The sequence below is a fragment of the Arvicanthis niloticus genome, chromosome 29, assembly GCF_011762505.2.
Source record: "Arvicanthis niloticus isolate mArvNil1 chromosome 29, mArvNil1.pat.X, whole genome shotgun sequence".
In the NCBI taxonomy this organism is placed as follows: Eukaryota; Metazoa; Chordata; class Mammalia; order Rodentia; family Muridae; genus Arvicanthis; species Arvicanthis niloticus.
The window spans coordinates 10,517,439-10,538,816 of record NC_133437.1 but is presented as its reverse complement, the minus strand read 5'-3'; the positions used below and the strand labels follow the sequence as shown (position 1 = coordinate 10,538,816).

The following is a 21,378-nucleotide window of genomic DNA, read 5'->3' as shown; positions in this document are numbered from 1 at the left end:
TGGTAGCCTCTTTTGAAGCTATATTTTATATAAAACAATCACAAAGAAAATATATAACAATTAGAGAAGTTTAATATATTTTGATGTTTTCACATTGTACTATTTTTAAAAAAAGTAAAATGTCAGACATGCATCCTACTTCCGTTGGTTAAGAGGTACTGTTGTAGTCATTTATAATGGTTAGAGAGAATCTACCAGGTCATCGTCAGTCCATTCCTCCTAAAGGGAAAAAAGAATGTTGTAAGGGTAACATTTAAGTATTGAGCCCTCCATTTAAGAAAAGGTGGATTGACAACAGTCTACTATAGATTTGTTTGGGTTTTTTGAGATGTTCTCCTACTATGGCTGCAGCCAGCTTTGGATCCTGTTGTATCTCAAGTGCTTGAACTACAGGTATGTGCTTAAGTCCTGCACTTCACTGTGATAATGACATGGCAGCCGCCCACTCTGTGAAGGAGTATATAAAGGCTATCCTTTTTCCTGTGCTTATTTTGACTTCCTAAGAGACAGAGTTTTTAAAACTGAGGTAAGGCAAGGGAAGAACCCTTAGAGAATAGAAAAAATTTAGCATTACTACCTTCTATCATAGGAAGTTACTTCAATCTAGTAGCTTTAGAAGTGGCTCACAGTCATGTAAAACTAGACCATGTATAGGCTTCCTGATAGCACCATGCCTCACATAGCAGCTGCCTCACATGCTCCTGCCATGGATTCTAATCCCCCTGAACTGTTACCCAAAATAACTCTTCCCCTTAATGGTTTCTTTAAAATTCAAACTGTGCATAAACAGGTGAGTAAAAAAACTTGTAATTTCAAACTTCAGAGGTACTTGTAGTTATAGTACTCAGAGGACTAAGGTAATGGAACTGGGAGTTCAAGACCAACCTGGGCTACAAAGCAAGACACTGTTTTAAACCTTCTTAGCCCCACCAGTCTACAAAGCTAACAGTCTGAAGAACAGTATATCCTAACTTAGGTCATGCCAGAAAATCCAAGTGATAACAAGTTTATCTTTAGGGGAAACACACCTCTTCCTGTTTGGGTTTCTTTGATACATAGTCATCATCTTCATAGCCTTTTCTCTTCTTCCTGTAATTAAGCAATTACCGATTATCAAAACTGATAGTGGCAACAAAACCTATAAAATAGGCTAGCGAGACTGTATGAATTAGAACCCAGTGTGGTAGCTCACAGTTACAATGGCAACACGCAGACTGAGGCAGCAGTACTGCCTTGAATTCAAACTAGCATGGGTTAACAAGAGTGAGACCCTATCATCAAAAACAAAATACATTTCTACTGAAGTATTATTTGTGATTAAAAATTGTCAACTAAGAAAACCATGAAATAATACTCAAAAACAAACTAGGAAAACTACTAATATTGGTTAAACAAACAGATCCCCCCGAAACCCTTACCTAAGCATTTCTTTGTAAAAGTAGTGCAACCATTTTTTTAAAAAGATGCTAATATATAATGTATTACAAGAATAAAATGCCAGAACCAATGCAAAAAACTCACAAATGGCTATTAAACTTGGAAACATCATTAGTTACAGTAATCAGGGAAATGCAAATGGGCAAGGTGACACTATAAAAAGATTTTGTTAAATGCATGATGTGGACATATTATCACAAACAAGTCTTTCATGCATTTCTACACAGAAAAGGTTGGCAGAAGGTAGACCCATCTGGTAAGTGACTTCTGAGATCAAGATCTGCTGTTTGATTAAAGAAAACATGGGTGTTTACTCGGTGAGTGACTTAGAAGACTACAGTTACTGTATACTGCAAAGTAAAGGCAAAAATGTTAATGATAAAGGGAAATCAATGCTTTGTGTTGAAGTAGTACTACTTAGTGTTGTTCATGAACTGTTTCCAGCCTGCAGTGAGAGGAGCAGAACAGACACTGTACACTTAGAAACTATACGGCAAACTCACAGTAACTTTTGTCTGGTGAATCCAATACAATTTAAACTTATATTTTTATGTCTATTTCATTTTGGAGAAACCGATTGTATTTTATGAAAGTATACATCTGTAATAATTTTTTAAGTCTTTCCTATACAAAGAAATATTCACTCATAGGAATGTAGAAAATTTTTGGCAGAGTGCAAAGCAAACGGCAACTTGGAATAAAATGTATATTCTATCAATTAGAAATGTCTGGATTATGACCCATTCCATTACTAGCTAGACAGAATTATTAAGTCAAATGATCCAACTAGGAGGACAAACTAGTAAATACTTCAAGTTTATGGGCAATGCAGTTTCTACCATAACCACTTTAATACAGAATGAAAACAGCTTCAATAATTATGTAAACCAATAATGGGCATTCTATGTTCCAATAACTGTACTTTTCAGAGTCGGTGTAAGAACAGTCAAGTTCTACAGTACTTCTATTTACCAATGTCATTCTTTAATTCTGATATTTGCTGCTTACTACTGAAACCTACCAATTCAAGATGTACATGAAGACAGGTTTTGAAACTACATCTGTAAGACAAGTCCTATAATTTGCACTCTGAAGCCTTTCAAGTCCTCTACTACAACTATACTTAAGGAATTAAGTCACAACTATCTTGTGCTGAAGGCTTTGGCGTGCTCTAGCTTTTTATGCATATTTGTTAGCATTTCTCCACTATAGAGATCAAGGTCACAATCAGATATATGTGGGTGTGACCTTATGTATTTTATGTATATATAAACCACAGCTAATTCTCATTACATGTTAATAAGTAACAAAAGTTTAGAATCAGCACACATAAAACAAATTATTACAGTGTTCTTTTATCCAGAGCATGATATATATATTTTATGGTAAATTCCACATTAGGTTACTAATGAAAAGACATTAAATATGTTCTTATACTTACACAAAGGATCCTAACAGCACATTTTACTGGTTCTCTGACACAATGTTTCCTTACTAGTTTATTAAGTCTAAAACAGTACATTTGTTTAACAATCTCATAGGAAGACTGGCTCCCAGTGATTCCATAAACTAAACTAAGTTACATATACACTAACGATCAGGATCAGCTTGTAGGATGAAAGCCCAACATTTCTTGTTTACTCCACTGGAAATGTGCACACAGGCCAGGCTGGGGCTGTGCACAGCTAGAGCACTTGCCTATGGACAAGGCCCTGAGCGCAACTCACGAGACAGACAAAATCCGTATACTCAACTTTTTAAAAAAGTTTTATTTAGGTGCTAAGATTAACAAACTTGTACCAGTGAAAGAATTTAAATAACAACTGAACTCAGTGACTTTGTGAGCATAACTTCTGTGTCATGCCTACTTACGTAACAACGTTCAGTGCAAGATCAGAAGAATGACATCGCTCCAACTTCTGTTTCAGAATAGCAACTTCTTCAGACCTGGGTGGTTCATACTTTTTTACTAGGTTTCTCATGCCTACATGGGGATACAAAAGTATTTAATAAAAACTGTGTTCAGCTAGATATGGTGGCACATACCTCCATGTCTGCACTCAGGAGGCAGAGGCAGGTGGAACTGACTTTGAGGCCAGCCTGGTCTAGAGTAAGTTCCAGGAAAGGCAGAGCTACACAGAAAAATCTTGTTTAAAAAACAAACAAAATATCTGCTGTTCTATAAAGAAAGCTTAATAATCTGACTTGCTTCAGGAAACAGAAGACATTGGTGATGACATATATTCTTACCAGAAATTGTATTCTATATTAAAATCAAGCAGCAGCAGCTTTTACAGTTCAAATGAGTATCTACTATTTACATTGCACTATATATAGCATCAATATAAGCATGCTGTATGTAATACTGGCAGTAATGTTTGCAAGTGCCGCCATATTTACAGTCTGCTTAATTTAAGGCTTTTGAAATAATCCCTATGTGATTTAGTATATATTCTTTATTCTCTACCACCAACCATACACATGAACAATCTATCCAGTAGATGGTGTCCCAAAATATATATTTACCAAGAATATAACATAAAAAAGGATGCTTCCTTAACAAAACAAATGTTAAAAACAATCTATAGATCAGTAAAGATAAGACTATATAAAATACTTTTCATCTTGTTATTTAACATAATAAACCAAAAATCTCAAGATTAGAAACACGATGAGTAGTCCAGGGATTTACTGTGTGGCCATGTGCTTTCACACTAAAATTGGTACTTGTGATTCAACATCTTTAGGTCAATATCTGGTTTTTGTTTTTTGTTTTTTAAATATGATTACCTTCATATTATTAAAGCTGAGTATTTTCAGAAGCATTATCCTTGTTTCATATTTATTAAAATAAGTGGGACAAAATAAATATAAGAAATCAATAATTAAACTGCAAGCTTCAAGCAAGCAGTGTTTTCTTTATGGTCCCTTCTACCAAATCATTAGAAAGTATAATTACCAAATCACAATTAGCTTTGGAAGTGAACCCTCTAGTGGTAAATATGAAGACCTACAGTTTATAGGGGAAAATAAAACCTTTTATTATGCTCAGAGGAAATCCAAAATTACTTCAAGCAAAGAATCACTTCAAGGCATGTAACTGCATGACTTGAGTCTCAGTTTTGAAAATAAACGTTAAAATATATACACATTTATTATCACCTAAACAAAGGTCTGCAATCCTGTGTTTTATTGGTTTGCTTACCTCTAAATTACGTCTCCATAACTATGAACATAATTGCCAAGACAATGAAGAACTGAGTGTGGTGGCATACCCCTACCATCTTCACACTCACCAAACTGAGTCAAGAGACTTCAAGTTTAAGTCTAGCCTGGGCTACATTCCTAGACTGTCTCAAAAACACAAATTAGTGATATATATACCATATATATATATATATATATATATATATATATATATATATATATGCTTTTATATATATGTAGGTATGTATATGTACATGTATGTTACATATTCACATACAATTAATGCATATATACATGTATTAAGCAGAAATTCTAATAAGAATTTCTAAAGAGAATTTCTCAACACCAGCACCAAAAAGTTTTTGGTAAGCCTGTTATTGAAGTCTATATTAAATTTCCAAGGCTCCTATTAAAATTATTACCAAGTTAGTGTTTTAAAACAATCAACTGTATTCTCTCAGACTTCAGAGTCCAGAAATCTGAAATTTTGTTTCCCTGGGCCCAAATGACAAATTGGCAAAATCTGACTGAAGGCTCTAATGAAACATCAATCCAACTTTAAAGATCTGCATATCTTTTGTTGCCTTAACCCTGTTTTACGACTGACTGTCTCAAACGTCTCTCTACCTTCTGTTCATGAAGACCCTGTGACAACATGTACTTTTCACGTCAGTAACTCATGTTACCATCAGCACCTTCTCACTGCACAACCCTATCTTTTTCAGTCTTAGTTAACAGGTGCAGGATCCACAGAGAGGACATGGACCTCCTTTAAGGTGGCATTTTTACGCAGCATTCTTCATGGTTTTTTTGGTTTGGATGGTTTGGGTTTTTTGGTGCTAGAGTTTGAAGAAGAACTGGAATGAGCTAGATAAGGTCTTACCATCTAGTCCCAATCCACTCATCGGACAAGCTTCATTTTTATCCATCTCCATGACACTTCTCCCCCACCAACCCACACATGAAAAATTACTGGCTTTGTATTGAAAACAAAATGACCAGCAGATGACAGATATTAACTAGTTAAAATTATTTAAAAAACAAATGCTCCAAATGCAAACCTTCCCTTGAAATTAGTTCTTTTAATTCTAAATATCTACCATGTTTTGTGGATACTTTTAAAATAATCTGTTCTGACTTAGCCCTTTCTAAATCTGATATCTATATTCTGTTTTGACAAATAAAATACCTTTTACTTATTCTCGCCAATGAATCTTCAATGCATTTTGACACACTAATTCAATAAAAATAAATTTAAATACCAGTCTATCACAGCATTTATTCAGAAAGTAGCTTTGTTAATAGCACTTACTTTTCATTACATCCAGTAACTGTGACAGGCAAGTCCTATTTTCTTTCAGCATTAGACTCTCTGATAAATAGCTGAAGTAAAAAATCAAAAACATTTTAATTCATTGAAAGCATATAGCACACTGAAAAGACAGGTATAAATTATTTACCTCCGTAGTTATTTCATCAAGGACAGTTTTTAAATTACTTCTTTAAAACTATTACACACTATTTGAAACCTCTGCAGTACTAAAACCTATTACAGTCTGAAAAACTTACTACCACTTCTGCCAGTTTAAGAGATTCCAAAGTTTAAATTTTATTATATATACCTTTTCAGAGATAAAAGTACCAACAGACAGTATTTATCATTGTTATTAAATGTTTGCTATAGAAACAGCCTAACTACAAGCCTAACTTTATGTGATTTATGAAAAGTCTGCGCTTCAGAGATGGATTTAACTAAGCTCAAAGGTAGAACACAAGGAATATGGCACCAGTCAGCTTTCTCCCTTCAGTAACAGTGGCATTGTACATTTAGCTATACATTAGCAAGCAATCTATCAAGATGGTATTACATCATGCTTTATAAATCTATCATGTCTTATTTCTATCCAAAGCAATCTCAGGACTTTCAAAAATAAATATATAAAGAAAACTTTCTTCCAGCTATATTAGTTATAAAGAATCCAAAGAGCTTTATAAAATGTTGTTGCTATATTTTAAACTACCTGGATTAAGCTATATGACAAAACCTTGATAACTATGTTACATATTAACTATGCCCATTTCCTCACTGGAGCAGGCCCCTGGCACCCAACTCTAGCCCTGGGGAAATTACAGCCTTTTGCTGGTCTCCATACATATGGCACCTATATATATGGCATATACTTACAAGTACACATAGATAAAAATAAGTATTAAAAGACAGGTATACATTCCATAAACTTAAAAAGGCTAAGGTCCCAGTGCTTCACCATAGATGTAAATGTTTCAAAATGTGTAGCTGTTCATATTGTATAAAGCTCCCTTGCTATATATACTGTCTTATGTGAAATATGGTATCTGAGGGTCTGCAATATTGGTAATTTTGTAGTAATAATAAATATTCCTAGTGAGGAAGGACAAAAACTAAATCACAGCTGTTAATGTCTGATGCTGTCTTATCATTGTATTTTGAAATTTTTAAGTATATAAGTTTTAAGTTTAGAAAATTTTAGTTTCCTCAGCTGTTTATAAAGATGAAACAAAAGAATCTCATCATAAGAGAAATTAAATATGAACAGTAAAAAATTAGTATAAATTGGAAAACAACTGGAGTATGACAGTTATTGACCATTCTCCCAGCTCGGTGATAATATACCTATAGTACTGTTACAAGTTAATTAGTATGTGCGTCAGATAACGTTAAAGATTGAGTGGAATTAATTCACATGAAGTACTCATTGCAATGCCTGTGTCTATGTGTGTTTATGTCCTGGCTATTATTATTTATGGCTCAACTACAATTACGAATCCTTACTCAAAGTCTTACATGTGCTTTACAACATAGAATATAATAAATCAGACTTGCTGCAGTAACACTGCCTTATAAAGCTGTCATATACTGGTAGCTCTAAATTGTCTTCCACTTCCACTTTAGTCAGAAATGTATTCTCTCAGTTCAACAATACTTGATGAAATGCTTTTCTTAAAGGCGATTTCCTTCTTCAATCACAACACTTATATAAGGCATTATATATACAGAACTATTGTCTAATGAAGCTGAAGTAAAACTTGAATTGGACCTAAGGTAAAACAAATTAATACCTTTCCATAGTAATTCCAGCCCTAGAGGCACTTGATAAGATGGCAGTTAGGGCAATCTGTGAAGGTGTGTATAAAAGATAAGCATCTGTCAACGCAACTCTACTAAGAAAATCATCAGCTGTTTTCCTCAGAGTCTCCGGATTCTCCAACATGGGGTATCGAGTCTAGAAAGAAAGTTTATAGATATTACCGTTTCTGAGAGTTTATTGGATAGCCAAACCATTAAAAACTAGAGTAACTACTAGGTACTTAATAATGATTAAAAAAAAAATAATGTGTGCAGTATGTTCACAGTGCACATAGAGACAGAAAGGGTGTCAGTTCTCCTGAAGCTGGAGTTATAGGCAGTTTTGAACCACCAGATGTTGGTGAACTTAGGGCCTCTGGAAGAAAGCAAGCATTCTTTTACTGACAAGCAATCTCTCCAGCCTCAATTTCAACAGACCCGAATCTAATTTCTATACTTTTGATTTCTGAGCACTGACAGAAAAATCTACAAAAGACATCTTGGGATACTACTATAAATTCAAATTCACTGACTTTGGTATGTCTCTTAGCCTAACAATGATGTTTTCCTAGAAAATTTGTTCTTTCATTTGAGTAAGCCTCAAAAAAAAAAAAAAAATCATTCTATGGAAAATTATCTCTGTACTTAATAAGGATAAGAACTATTTCCATTAAATCCCTAGAAACAATAGTATTTTCACCCAGACTCACTTTCTAACCTCCTTTATATTGTTCATAGAGAATCCACAGCTCCGCTGTACAGTCTATTTCCCTCTAATTTTTTCTTATTAATAGGCCACTGGATCAGCACTTAAGTATACCAATCTCATCTAGAAAACTAAACATGGCTACATCCAGCATTTCCTCCATTCTTTCCAATTCAAGTAAAAAACTGTTTAGTCCAGGTTACGTATTCTGTCCTACAAAACAGTTTTTCTATCAGTAATGAATAAGAGACATGAGCTCTACAAGGTTCTAAAGCAGCTGAACATTTCCCATCATGCAGTCATTTCACAAGCATCACAAGTGACATGTTTTCAGCAGTGCTTGTGGAAACAAGTCTGGTTCAGAATAAGACACAGTATGTACAGAAGTTTGAAAAAAAAATGATAAACAACTATGGTACTGCATTATGTTCTTGCTGCACTATATATTTTTATATATAATTATAAATATATAATATATAAATATAATTATGTATATAAATATATATAATATATAATTTCTGTCCATATGTGCACTGTTCACATATTACACACATATATTTTTTTCTTAAAAATGCAGCTAAGAAATTATTAAAGACTCTAGTAAGTCAGATTGGGTAGAAGAATTCAAAACCAAATGGTCTAAGATTTACAAAAACATCATAAAATATATATATATATATATATATAAATTATTTTAGAGTGTATGTTTTATACTTACTAGCAAAAAGTTAATTTTTATGTTAGAGTATGTAGTAACAAAATGCTAAATATAAAACACCTCAGGCACATCCATAAGAGTAACAGAAGCATGCCACTGTTATGGGAGTATGACAGCTCCATGCACAGTAACACCTAGCTAAGGATAATCTGTAGAGAGGGAAGATTGTGATATTGGTCACACAATGACAAATTCATCTAATGTCTCAGAATATATCCAGTAACTAAGGAACATTTATAAGAAACAGACTTGTTTTTTTCCCTCTTTCCATTTACCTGGACAGGATCTTACTTTGTAACCAAGTTGACATGACACAATTATGAGTTCTAGGGCTCTCCTTCCTTTATGATTTTAAATTTTTATTTTCTTTGCTTTAATGCCGTTGATGTGTATCTGTGTTTTGCCTGCACATGTCTATGCACTACATGTATGCGTGGTGGTCGAGAGGGACAGAAGAGGACATTGAATTCTTTGGAACTGGAGTCACAGGCAATTATGAGCTCCAATGCAGGTGCTGGGAACTGAACCCTGTTCATCTAGAAGAGTAGCCAGCACTCTAAACTGGTACACCATCACTACAGCCTGTTGTCTTTCAATTTATTTCTCTAAAGCCACCATCTGCTTTTTCTTTTTTCATTCTATACTTCAAAGACAAATGTCAATGAAATCATGAATGATCTTTTTGGCACCAAATTCAGCAAACGTTATTAGTCCACATTTTCTTTGCCTAATGTAAGCATATTGGAAAGATGTTCTGCTTACTTACAAGAGTCCTCTTCTTCCCGTTATTTTCTAATACTCCTACGACTCTGGACACATCTTAGCCCATTATAAGCTTCTTCATTTTTCAACTACCCTTTAAACATTTCTTACGACCAGTCGCCACCATTACCCCTTTGCCCATTCTGATCCACTCTCTTCATAATGCAAGATACATACTGATGTCTAATGTCTCTGATGGTATAATGCCTATTTTGGCTTTCAACTTGACCACATCTGGAATTATCTATAACCTCAAATGGCTGGATGAACCTGTGAGTGATTTTTGCTTAATTACTTCATTTGAAGTGGAAAGATTCACTCCTAATCTGGATTTCTGAGGTAGGAAGACACACCTTTAATCCAGATCTTTTGAGGTGTTAAGACTAACCTCCAATTTGGGTCACACCTTCTTCTGGAAGCCTATATATAAAGGACATGGTAGAAGGCACTCCCTCTTTTTGCCTGCTTGCTCTTGCTTTACTAGGAAATCCATTCTTTCACTGGCTTACTTCTTTGGCATTCCAGTATATATTGAAGGTCAGCTGAGACATCCAGCCTCACAGACAACTACTAGATGGGTTCTGGGATCTTCTGTTCATAGGCAGTCATTGTTTGATTAACTTGACTATATCCTAATAAATCCCTTTTCTTTCTATATATACATTCTTTTACTCTAGAGAAACCCGACTAGTACAGACACAAACTAACCTGTGAGGTGCTAACTAGCCATTTTTTCACATTGTGAACCCAATCATACCAGTTCTTTAGACAAGGCTTTCACTGTCTTCTTGTTCCTTTGTTCAACATCTTCAACACTAGATTTCTGCCTTTAACTCAGGCCAAAATACTCTTTCCCCTCCATCCCCAGGCTCTTCATTTCTTAAGTGAGCTGTGAATCTGAGCTCTTAACTAGGAAGGTCTTTGGGTGGGATGTTCTTTCTTCACCTAATTGCTACTCTGATTTGGATTTCATTCGAGTGATGCTTTCTCAACAGTGTTTTCCTTGCTTTTCAATCTGCCATCTTCTAATAGAATATTTTAATTTCCCTTTATAAAATTTACCACATTAATAGTTATCTAAGGTCCACAAAAGTTGTCATGTTCCTGTCTTGTTTCTAGGTTGCACCGCAAAAGATAATGTTTAGCATAATCAGAATATCTACAGCTGCTTACCTGAGAATAACCAGTTCTTGACTTTTGTTTGACTTTACTTAGACTATTCAACAACTTAAATTGACTACGTCAATATTAACATACATATTAATATGTGGCACATGTAAATACATATATATAAATTCTATACATAAAGTATACACATGCACATATTTGTGTTACAAGTTTTGTGATGTACTCACACTACATTGCCAGGCTAGTCTCAAATTCCTAGATTCAAAGTGATCCTCCCACCTAAACTTCCTGAGGCCCTGAAAATACATGTCTTACCTATTGAGGTTTGAAAACTATTACCCTAGAAAAGCCAGCAAAGACTCTCAGGTTGCACCTGTGTTGTACCAGTTAGGATATTACTGGTTATAAAGTTTTTAATTAGTTTTAGCAAACAATAACAAAGGATTACCTTTATTAGCTAATTTCATGTCAGTAGGTTTACCTTTATATCAATGAGGAAGCCTTCAAATGGTCTATATGGATTGTGGACAATAAGGTGAAAATTAAGTTGTTGTATAAGTAGTAGTTCATATTCCAAAATCTGTTCCAGTGCCTTCTCTTGTCCAAGAGGACTTTCTCGAAGATTTCCAACAAACTGAGGACTAGACACATTGAATTCATCTACTTTGCAGGCCAAAAATGCACAAGTAAGCCTACAAAAAAAGAGAGAGAGAGAGAGAGAGAGCAGAAATATCTAAACATTCCTTAAAATACTTTGTAAACTGCATAAATTTATATGTGACTATGCTAGACACTGCAGGAAATTTTTTAAAAAATGAAACAGAAGTTAAAAAGTGTTCCTTTTAAAACTTGTACTCGTTACTTACCCATCATTAACAGATAGCTTAATATAGTCAAAGCAGAACTTGGAAAAATAACTAAGTAGTGTGCATCAAGAAATATAAACGGAAGATTTAACTTAACAGAATAGAACACGCGCATATACCTTAGGACCATAGAAAACAGGTAATGGTAATTAAACTGCAGTAGGTCTTTAGCAGAAGCCTCAAATCACCTCAGTATGTGATTACCAGCTTACAGGCAAACATAAAATTCACCTGAGTACTAAAGTAAGTTCAGAGAGAACTAGTGTAAGAAAGCTACTGCTGACAGCCTTTGGAGTCTGAAGTCACAATAAAGACCTGAGCTTGACTGGTGAGAATGAAATGGGGACAAATAAATGAACGAACAAACAGAAGTAGGAATGACAGCAAACTGATGCTGATCCTATACTGTGTTCTCATATATAATGACAAACACAATGCTTAGCAAAGAGAAGAAACAACATACACTTCTGTGTAGTCAAAATGAATATGAAGTTACAAGATCTATAAACTGAATGGAAATGGAGAGAAAGCAGTTACCTCAAATGAGTCTTAGCCTGAGCAATTGGGGAATAAAGGTGCCACTGATAGTATTAATAGATTAACTAGGTTTAAGGAAAACTAGCTGAATGGTAGACAAGTTGCAGTTCAGATGTCATTAGCTATATAGAACATAACAGCAAGTAAGGACTTATATCCAAACAACAAAAAATTCAAGTCTAAATTGTTCCTAATTGTCAATTATCTCTCATATACATCCCACAGATAAAGGTCCACACATTATAAACATCTTCAATAAAACGAAAACAAAACAAACTTATACTCACATTATTATCCGAGGATGATATTCCATTACTGAGTTATTAAGATAAAAACGCTTGAAATACATACAAGCTGTACCCTAAGATTAAAAATAAAAATATAAACATTTATAAAAGCAGGATCTACTTCCATGTTACATGTTAAATTTTGAAAAAAAGTAACTTATTCATGCACAGGTTCTCTTAAAAACGTTTTCCACATCAATATGTCTGAATTTTTCCTTACTCAAAATAAATTATGATATAGTACAATAAACACTGTTGAATGAAGTTTTAAAAACACTCTACTGCCTTGCCCAGGAGCTGTTGCACTCGGGCCTCTCCCGGGTCCCTTTTGTTCCTCCCGGCTTAGCTCCCGGAGTCGACTGCTCTACCAGCCCACTCCCAAGACCCTTGCTCCGCGAGGGGTCGAGTTAACAGGCTCACCCAAGACCCTTGAATCCTTGGATAAAAGACATACAGACAGCTGGGTTACCTTAACTTGCCTTTAAGCACAATTGCTGGAGGCAAATACCTCCAGCCTGGAAATGCATGCCCATACCAATTTATCATGTCCGTCTCTCCTTCCACCATAAACTTAGTGGCTAGTTCCATTTAGCCCCTGCCACTGCCCATAGCAAAGGCTGCAGGCTCTAGCTGCCCCCAGGTCTTACACGGTCGCTGCGTCCATTTTCCTCCATAGCAGGCAGAAAAGGCCCTTCTCTCATTCTCTGCATCTCCTCCCTCTTGGTACCCAGAACCCACCTGTACCTTCCGCCCAGAAACTGGCTCCTGGCCTTCTTTATTGACAAATCAAAAACCAATTAGGGAACTAGATCTTAGTATCAGAATACCCCCTTTAAAAAAAAAAAAGCCAAGAGCCTGTATTCTTTTTTTGGTCATCTGTCCCCAGCCTATGTAGAGTAATCCTTCCTTTCTATACTCAACTAAATATATGTATATAATATATATATGTGTATATATATATATGTATATATATATACACACATATATATTATATATATATATACACACACATGTACATATATATGTGTGTGTATGTGTGTTAATTTTAGAATTCAGAGCAAAATGAGTACTTATACTCAGAAAATTTTAAGGATTAAAATACCAATAATCACAGGTTAGCCAATTTTGGAAAAATGTTAATGGGTAACATGATTGGAGCAAAAAGCCTCCAAATCTGTGATGAACCATGATGACTACTGCCAAACAGTAGCGCCTCCCATTTGCCTGAATACTTCCCATTCCATAAGTAAGTCCCACTATTCGATGCAGCAGTATCAATCTATTCCAGTCCTTATAACACAGTGGTAAAATACTGCTATGTTCACAGAAAATGAAACAGCATGAGTGAACCTATTTATTCAGACATTTGTCAAGGGCCAGAGACTATATTCAACTAAGAACTCTCTCTTTACCTACTGAATCACTTAACAGTAAAACAACTACTTATTTATTTGATAACAAGAAAAAAAACCTTAATTTAAATGCTCAAGAGTTGCTATCAATTTATATTAAACAACAATAACAAAAAAAAAAAATCACTGTATCCACTGTATGGATTGTAAGGTTCAATGAAAGACTGCTTGACCCAAAGAGATAATTTAGTCCTACCAGTTCATTCTACAGTTACTGTAAAAAAAAGATAAACCCAATTTCATCATAGAAACTGATCAACTGTATCTGCTACTGTTTTATGACTGTTTGCTCTCTCAGATAAGTCTACAACTTTAAAATGAACCATAAATACTTATGGATTTAATATTTAATGTTCTTCCTTTTTCTATTATAAAAATGAAGGAGCTTAGGTAGTTCCTTTCTATGGGGTTATCATTAGCTTTTGAAACTTTAAAAACAGCTGTCTTAGTCAGGGTTTCCATTCCTGCATAAAACATCATGATGAAGCAGCAAGCTGGGGAGGAAAGGGTTAATTCAGCTCACACTTTCCACACTGCTGTTCATCACCAAAGGGAGTCAGGACTAGGCTCAAGTAGGTCAGGAGGCAGGAGCTGACACAGATGCCATGGAGGGATGTTACTTATTGGCTTGCTTCCTCCAGCTTGCTCAGCTTGCTTTCTTATAGAACCCAAGACTATCAGCCCAGGGATGGCACCACCCACAATGGACCCTCCCACACTTGATCACTAATTGAAAAAAGGCCTTAAAGCTGGATCTCATGGAGACATTTCCTCAAGGGAGGTTCCTTTCTCTGTGATAACTCAAGTTGACACACAAAACCAGCCAGTACAACAACCTTTCATACTTGACCTTTACAACCAACAAGCCATGAGAGTAATAAGCAAGGCAAAGTCTTTTGGACATCCTTAACACCATCTTTTTTCTTTAGCTTGTACAACAGGTTACTTATTCCCACCCCAATAGAAAACACAGCACTAAGAACCACATAAACTAATCCTGAGACATTTAAGCCTGGGGTATACGCAGTTGGTAGTGTGCCTGTCAGGCATGGATGCAGCTCTGCGTTTGATCCTGGGTACTAAGTAAAACCAAATGTTTAGTGCCTGCAATCCCAGTAAGGTTTAAGCACTAGGACCACCAGAAGTTCAAGGTCATCCTTTGGAATATAATAAACTCAAGGCCAACATGACTCATAGAAGACAATCTCAAGAAAACAAAACAAAGCCACTAAGAAAACAATAACAATGCCATCTCTAATATCCTCTAATCAAAGTTTTAAAAGATCTTAGGGCAAGAGTAGCAGCTGGAACATAAATCAATAAACATTTCAAACAGGAACTGAGTTTAGCAGAGTTGAAAAAGCACTAGTTTATATTCTACTCTCAATTCTACTGTTTTCTAGTAAAAGATATGAGAAGAAAAATGAGGATGTCACAACCTGTACAGCACACTAAAAAACGACACCAGAGATGCTCTTACTCATAAAACATAGCAACTATGAATTAGGCTTTAAAAATCTTACAAAATTATTTTTCTCACACTCATACTGATACATGTATGAAAATACCAATATTTTAAAAAATGTGACTGATTCATATACACCTTTCTCTTAAGCATGTTATGGTGGTTAAGGTATATTAAAATTCACACCTTGATACAGGGAACTAAGCATCTGGGTAGAAGTCACATTTCATGGTATTGCTTTTGTCTGTTATGGTTAACACAATTCGTAGAATGACTCACTTTTCAGCCCAAGGTTCATCGAGCAGCTGTGCCTTCCCCACAGTCCCATCACTTCATCCAGAAGCAGAGGATTACTAGGTTAGGCACTCCAGGAGTCACCAGAGGGCAGGAGTCTAAGAGTCTAGTCATGACAAGAAAGCCATATTCTGATCAGATGGCTTGTATTGGGTCACACTTTGAGAAGATATAAACTATTAGATTTTTTTTCTCTTATAATTTGCCAAATAGTTTGGATCCTATGTAGTCTACAGTTAGGACTACTCTAACCTCAAAGATAACTCTAACATAAATACAATTTTGCTACTTAAAGAGTAAAAGATCTTTTCCTTTCAGTAGGCTGCGGTTTGTCCTATTGATGATGTCCTTTAGCCTTTTCTGTTTCATGAAGTCCCAGGTATTAACCGTTGATCTTAGTGCCTAAGCTACTGGTGTTCAGTTCAGGAATCTGTCTCCTGTACCAATGAGTTCAAGCATTTCCCTACTTTCTTTTCTCCATCTGGACATGAGTTTTGTGCAGGGTGATATATATGGATCTATTTGCAGACATCCAATTAGGCCAGGGCCATTTATTAAAGACACTTTTTTCCCCCATTGTATGGTTTTGGCTTTTTTGTCAAATATCAATTGTCCATAGGTGTGTGGGTTTATTTCTGGGTCTTTGAGTCTATTCCATTGATCAACCTGTCTGTTATTATTCCAAAACCATGCAGTTTTTACTACTATTTCACAGTAGTACAACTTGAAAACAGGGAGGGTGATACCTCCAGAAGCTCTTTTATTGTACAAGATTGTCTGACAGAGGACTAATATACAAAATATAGAAAAAAACTCAAGAAATTAGACATCAAAAAATCAAGTAAACCAATTAAAAATGGGGTATAGTGCTAACTAGAGAATTCTCAACAGAGGAATCTTAAATGTTCACCATCCTTAGTCATCAGGGAAATGCAAATCAAAGGACTCTCAGATTCTTTCTTACACTCATTAGAATGACTAAGATCAAAAACTCAAGTGACAGCACATGCCAGTGAAGATGCGGAGCACAGGGAAACACTCCTCCATTGCTGGTGTGAGTGCAAACTTGTACAACCACATTGGATATCAGTTTGGTAGTTTCTCACAAAATTAGGAATAGTTCTACTTAAGACCCAGCTATACCACTTTGAGGCATATACCCAAAAGATGTACCACTATACCACAGGGACATCTGCTCAACTGTGTTCATAGCAGCTTTATTCATAATAGCCAGAAACTGGAAACAACCCAATGTCCCTCAAGTGAAGAATGGATAAAGAAAGTGTGGTATATCTACTCAGCTATTAAAAACAAAGACATCATGAAATTTGCAGGCAAATGGATGGAACTTGAGACTATCATCTGAGTGAAGTAATGTAGACCCCTGGGATAGGAAAGGCTAGGGGAGTCTATGAAGACAACTCTAGCTGAGATCCCAACCAGCAGGGTATATAGAGACTGAAATATCCTCCTCCTGTAGCCATCCAGGACTTCCAGTGAAAGGAGAGGGACACCAACCCATCCACAAAACCTTCAACCCAAAACTTGTCCTGCCTATAAGACATGCAAGGATGAAGATGGAGCAGAGACTGGAGGGAAAGGCCCACCAATGACTGGCTCAGTCTGAGACTCATCCCATGGGAAAGAGCCAACCCCTGACACTTGCTACTCTGCTGTGCTTGCAGGCAGGAACCTAACATAACTGTCTCCTGAGAGGCCTCATCCTGCAACAGATGAAAACAGATGCAGAGACTCAGAGGCAAACATTAAGAAGAGCTTGGGAAGTCCTGTGGAAGAGTGGGGAATAGAATTAAGCAAACCAGTGGAGTCAAGGCCACCATAACAGGACCTATAAAGCCAACTAACCTGGGCACATGGGGGCTCACAGAGACTGAACGGCCAACCAAAGGGGGGTGGATCTAGCCCCGTCCCAATCTGTAGCACATGTGCAGCTTGGTCTTCATGAGTCCCCTAACATTTGGAACAGGGACTGTCTCTGACTCTGCTGCCTGCCATTGGATCCCCTTTCCCAAATGGAATGATTTGTTGGGCCTCAGTGAGAAAGAAGATGCTTAGTCCTCCTGGGTCTAGATGTCCCAGGGTAGGGTGGTACCCAAAGGGGAAGGGGCTTCCTTTCTCTGAGGAGGAGGGAAGGAGATATTGGTCAGAGGGATTCGCAAAGGGCAGGAGTAAGAAGAGGTGGTGCAATTGGGATGTAATGTGAAAAAAATAAATATGGGGGGTGGGCGGGGAGGAAAAGAATAGAAGAATTCAAGTCTCTCAAGATAGCTAAAAGGCATATTCTTCTCTGCTATCACTTACCACAACAGACCGTGGCATAGCTGGTTTAAACACTGAACAGAACTCCAATAATCTCTTTTCATAGTATTTGCAAAGTGTCATTTCTTCATGAGGCTCAAGAAACACTGGATCATTTGGAAGAACCTTTAGACAGAACAAACATTTCAATGTAAGGTCAGTGAATGAACTGTAAAACTGTGTTCTCTGTCCTGCTTAAATTTGACTTATACCATCAACAAAAAATAGACCTTACATTTTTTTTCTCTTTTGTAACTTTTCTAAGAATTAAGCAAAATATCTAAGAAAATAATAAGCAAAATCAATACTCTAGGCCTTCATTTCACAAGCTGTCAAACTGTCTGTTGGACATTTTTAAGCAATCATGACAGAGTATGTGCCAATTCACTCCCAGGTTTGATAACATTATTTGTAAATTAAAAAGAAGATACATATTTTCACTGGTTGGAAATCTCTCACAGTAGCTTTCTCAGTGAATCCCTGTATCAACCAAATTAAACAGCACTCGAATTAAAATAACCAAGTCCATTGGCTACCTCATTGTTTGGGGAGTACAGATCTTTATTGTCTGAAATCTGTAGGAGCTACTATAAAGTTACCCCAGGGCAGTGCAACAGAAATGAGTGGATGAGTTGTAGGAAGATCTGGATAGAGGGGCACAGAACAAGCCATACTCAAATGGCTTGTGTCAACTATCTTTTTTCCTTGTGCAACCTTCCATGTGAAGGTTGTTTCTGTAAAGCAGATCCAACAAGCCAACATTTCCCCATCTCAAGACTTTGAAAAGTTCCCTTCAGTTTTGGCACACTTCCGCTTGCTTGCCCACGTTCTTCAACCACTGCTGCAGGGGTACAGCTTCACCCACGAATGACGGCGAGCACTCCACGCACTTGCCTGCGGGTCTGACTTTCCACCAGACACCGGCCGGCTGTGTCTTGCCCTCCCTCCTGCCAACTACAGAGAATGGTTTGTCCTGACATCCTGAAGGACAAGTGCCGGGTTCGAGTCCCGCATTAACTCCGCACTCTTCCGAGGCTCTGACCATTCCCCCAGGATGTTACGCGTCCCTCGGCCAAAGCCAGCCCTGGACTTGGCTGTCGCGTCAGTCCCTGTCTGCACTGACCCAGCCAGGCGAGCGCTCTACAGGCTTCCAGCCCGCAGACAAAGCGGGATTTGATGAGGAGCCCCAGGTTAAGGGTGGCACAGGAGCTGGCTCGCGGTCCCGGGGACCTCACCTTCCCGTTAGCCACAGCTTTGCACTTGAATTTGCGGTTGGCGTCGGCCCGCAGGCGCGCCAGCTGCTCCTCGCTGACGAAGGTCCAGTGCCTCTTCTGGCTGCTGCTGTGGTACATGCTGTAGCCCTCACGGGCCGCAGGGCCACGACAGAAACAGCGACACTCCCGGAGACAGCAGCCACGAGCCCAGGCCAACGCGCGAATCCCCCCCCCGGCCCAGACCGCAGACGCGCGCGTGACGTCACGGTCACGTGCCTGCGTCTGCCGAGGCGTTTCCGGAGCCTGTGGGCGGTGTTCCGCGACGCGGGAGGGCGGAGCCTCGGGGCTCCCAGGCTTCGGGGTGGAGTCTGAAGGGTGTGACCCAAGAGGGTCAGAGAGTGGGCGTGGCCGCAGGGATCCAGGTTCCAGAGCATTAGGAGCTTCAGGCCTAAGGGATGTGTGGGAAGAGGCACTTGAAAGTGCTAATGCGAATTCGAGCTTCAGCTAAGGTGACATTTCTCCAGAGGTTTTTATTTCCTCCCAGTACTCCCATCTCTGAAGCCCAAGTGAATGCTAATTGTACAGTTCTTGGTATTTCCATCAACATTATTACCTTTAACCGAATCTTACAATAAACAATAACAATCCTTAAGAGATTACCTTGTGGTTTTTCTTATTATTAGGACTCTGAACATTGTATTTGCGATACCAAATTTACACAGGTTCCAAAAGCCTTCATTGTTTATTTTTTATTTTTATTTTATGCGCATTGCTGTTTTGCCTGGATGCATATCCGTGTGACAGCTTCAGATCCCTTGGAAAGGGAGTTTCAGACAGTTGTGAGCTGCCCTGTTGGTGCTGGGAATTGAACCCAGGTCCTATGGATGACACAGTATTCTTAACCACTAAGCCGTCTCTCTAGTCCCCCATTTTCACTTATAGACGGAGAGCACAAAGGAGTCCCCACTGCCATAATTTGTGCAGTAGAGTTTTCTCCCATTCTTCCTGCCTTCCTCAGCCCCTTCTGGTCTCATTATATACTAGAAATCCCTATTTAGTTCATGGTGGTTTCAAACTTATGATCCTCCTGCCCACGTCTCTAAAATTCTGGAAACACAAGCATGCATTAACACCCATTTCACATAACCTTTAGGTCACATTTCACTGCATCTGATTGCAGATTATTCAAACAAAATACATTATAGTCTTCCTAGAAAAGGAACAAGAAAATTCACAGCTTGATGACAAAGATACTCCTGTTTCATTGGATACCACCAAGATGTAAATTATTAACTGGAAAGTTGTCAGTGTTTTTTTAAAAAAAAAAAACACAAATGTCTTTGTGAAGCAGTTCTTAAATTGTGCTATGCATTATCTGTAGACAGACTCTAAGATTTTTAAGTGCCAATATAACTTGTAATCCAAGAGCTGTAATCAAAGATCTGGCTTTACAGAGCATTTATTGCTTCTTGGTCTCCTAAGAAAGGCTTTACATACTTCACTAAAGTTACCTTCAAGAGCACATATAGTACTGGGAAATCCTTTGTTTGTTTGTTTGTTTGTTTGTTTGTTTGTTTTTTGAGATAGGGTTTCTCTGCGTAGTCCTGGAACTCACTATGTAGACCAGGCTGGCCTCAAACTCAGAAATCTGCCTGCCTCTGCCTCCCAGATGCTGGGATTAAAGGCGTGCACCACCACTGCCAGGCAGGGAAATCCTTTCTTGTTTTGGGGAAATCTTCCCATTTCTTAAAGTCTTATCCTAGAAATCCTAGGATAAGGAGAAAATTAAAAGAATTCAAGATTGTGTGTTCTTAACAGGAAAGGAAGAAAAGGGACCAGAAGAATAAGCGATCAATTTTATTATATAACTTGGAGTAATTTTTGCATGTCTTTGTGTATATGATATATGTGTGCATGTAT

General features: G+C 37.4%; 1 protein-coding gene across 2 annotated transcripts; it reads right to left on the bottom strand.

The window, feature by feature from the left end:
• Positions 1-54: 54 nt before the first annotated feature.
• Positions 55-19,728, bottom strand: Ccnh (cyclin H). Of its 2 annotated transcripts, none has more exons than XM_076927105.1 (9): positions 19,480-19,728; positions 18,248-18,370; positions 12,755-12,828; positions 11,546-11,756; positions 7,744-7,907; positions 5,957-6,027; positions 3,310-3,421; positions 1,029-1,089; positions 55-219 (listed from the first exon to the last, which is right to left on the bottom strand). In XM_076927105.1, the coding sequence occupies exons 1-9, from the start codon at positions 19,594-19,596 to the stop codon at positions 181-183; spliced, it is 972 nt and encodes a 323-aa protein (XP_076783220.1). In that variant the 5' UTR covers positions 19,597-19,728; the 3' UTR covers positions 55-180. The 2 variants fall into 2 exon arrangements, with proteins under 2 accessions (XP_076783220.1, XP_076783221.1); XM_076927106.1 differs by lacking the exon at positions 19,480-19,728 and adding an exon at positions 19,368-19,478.
• Positions 19,729-21,378: the final 1,650 nt, after the last annotated feature.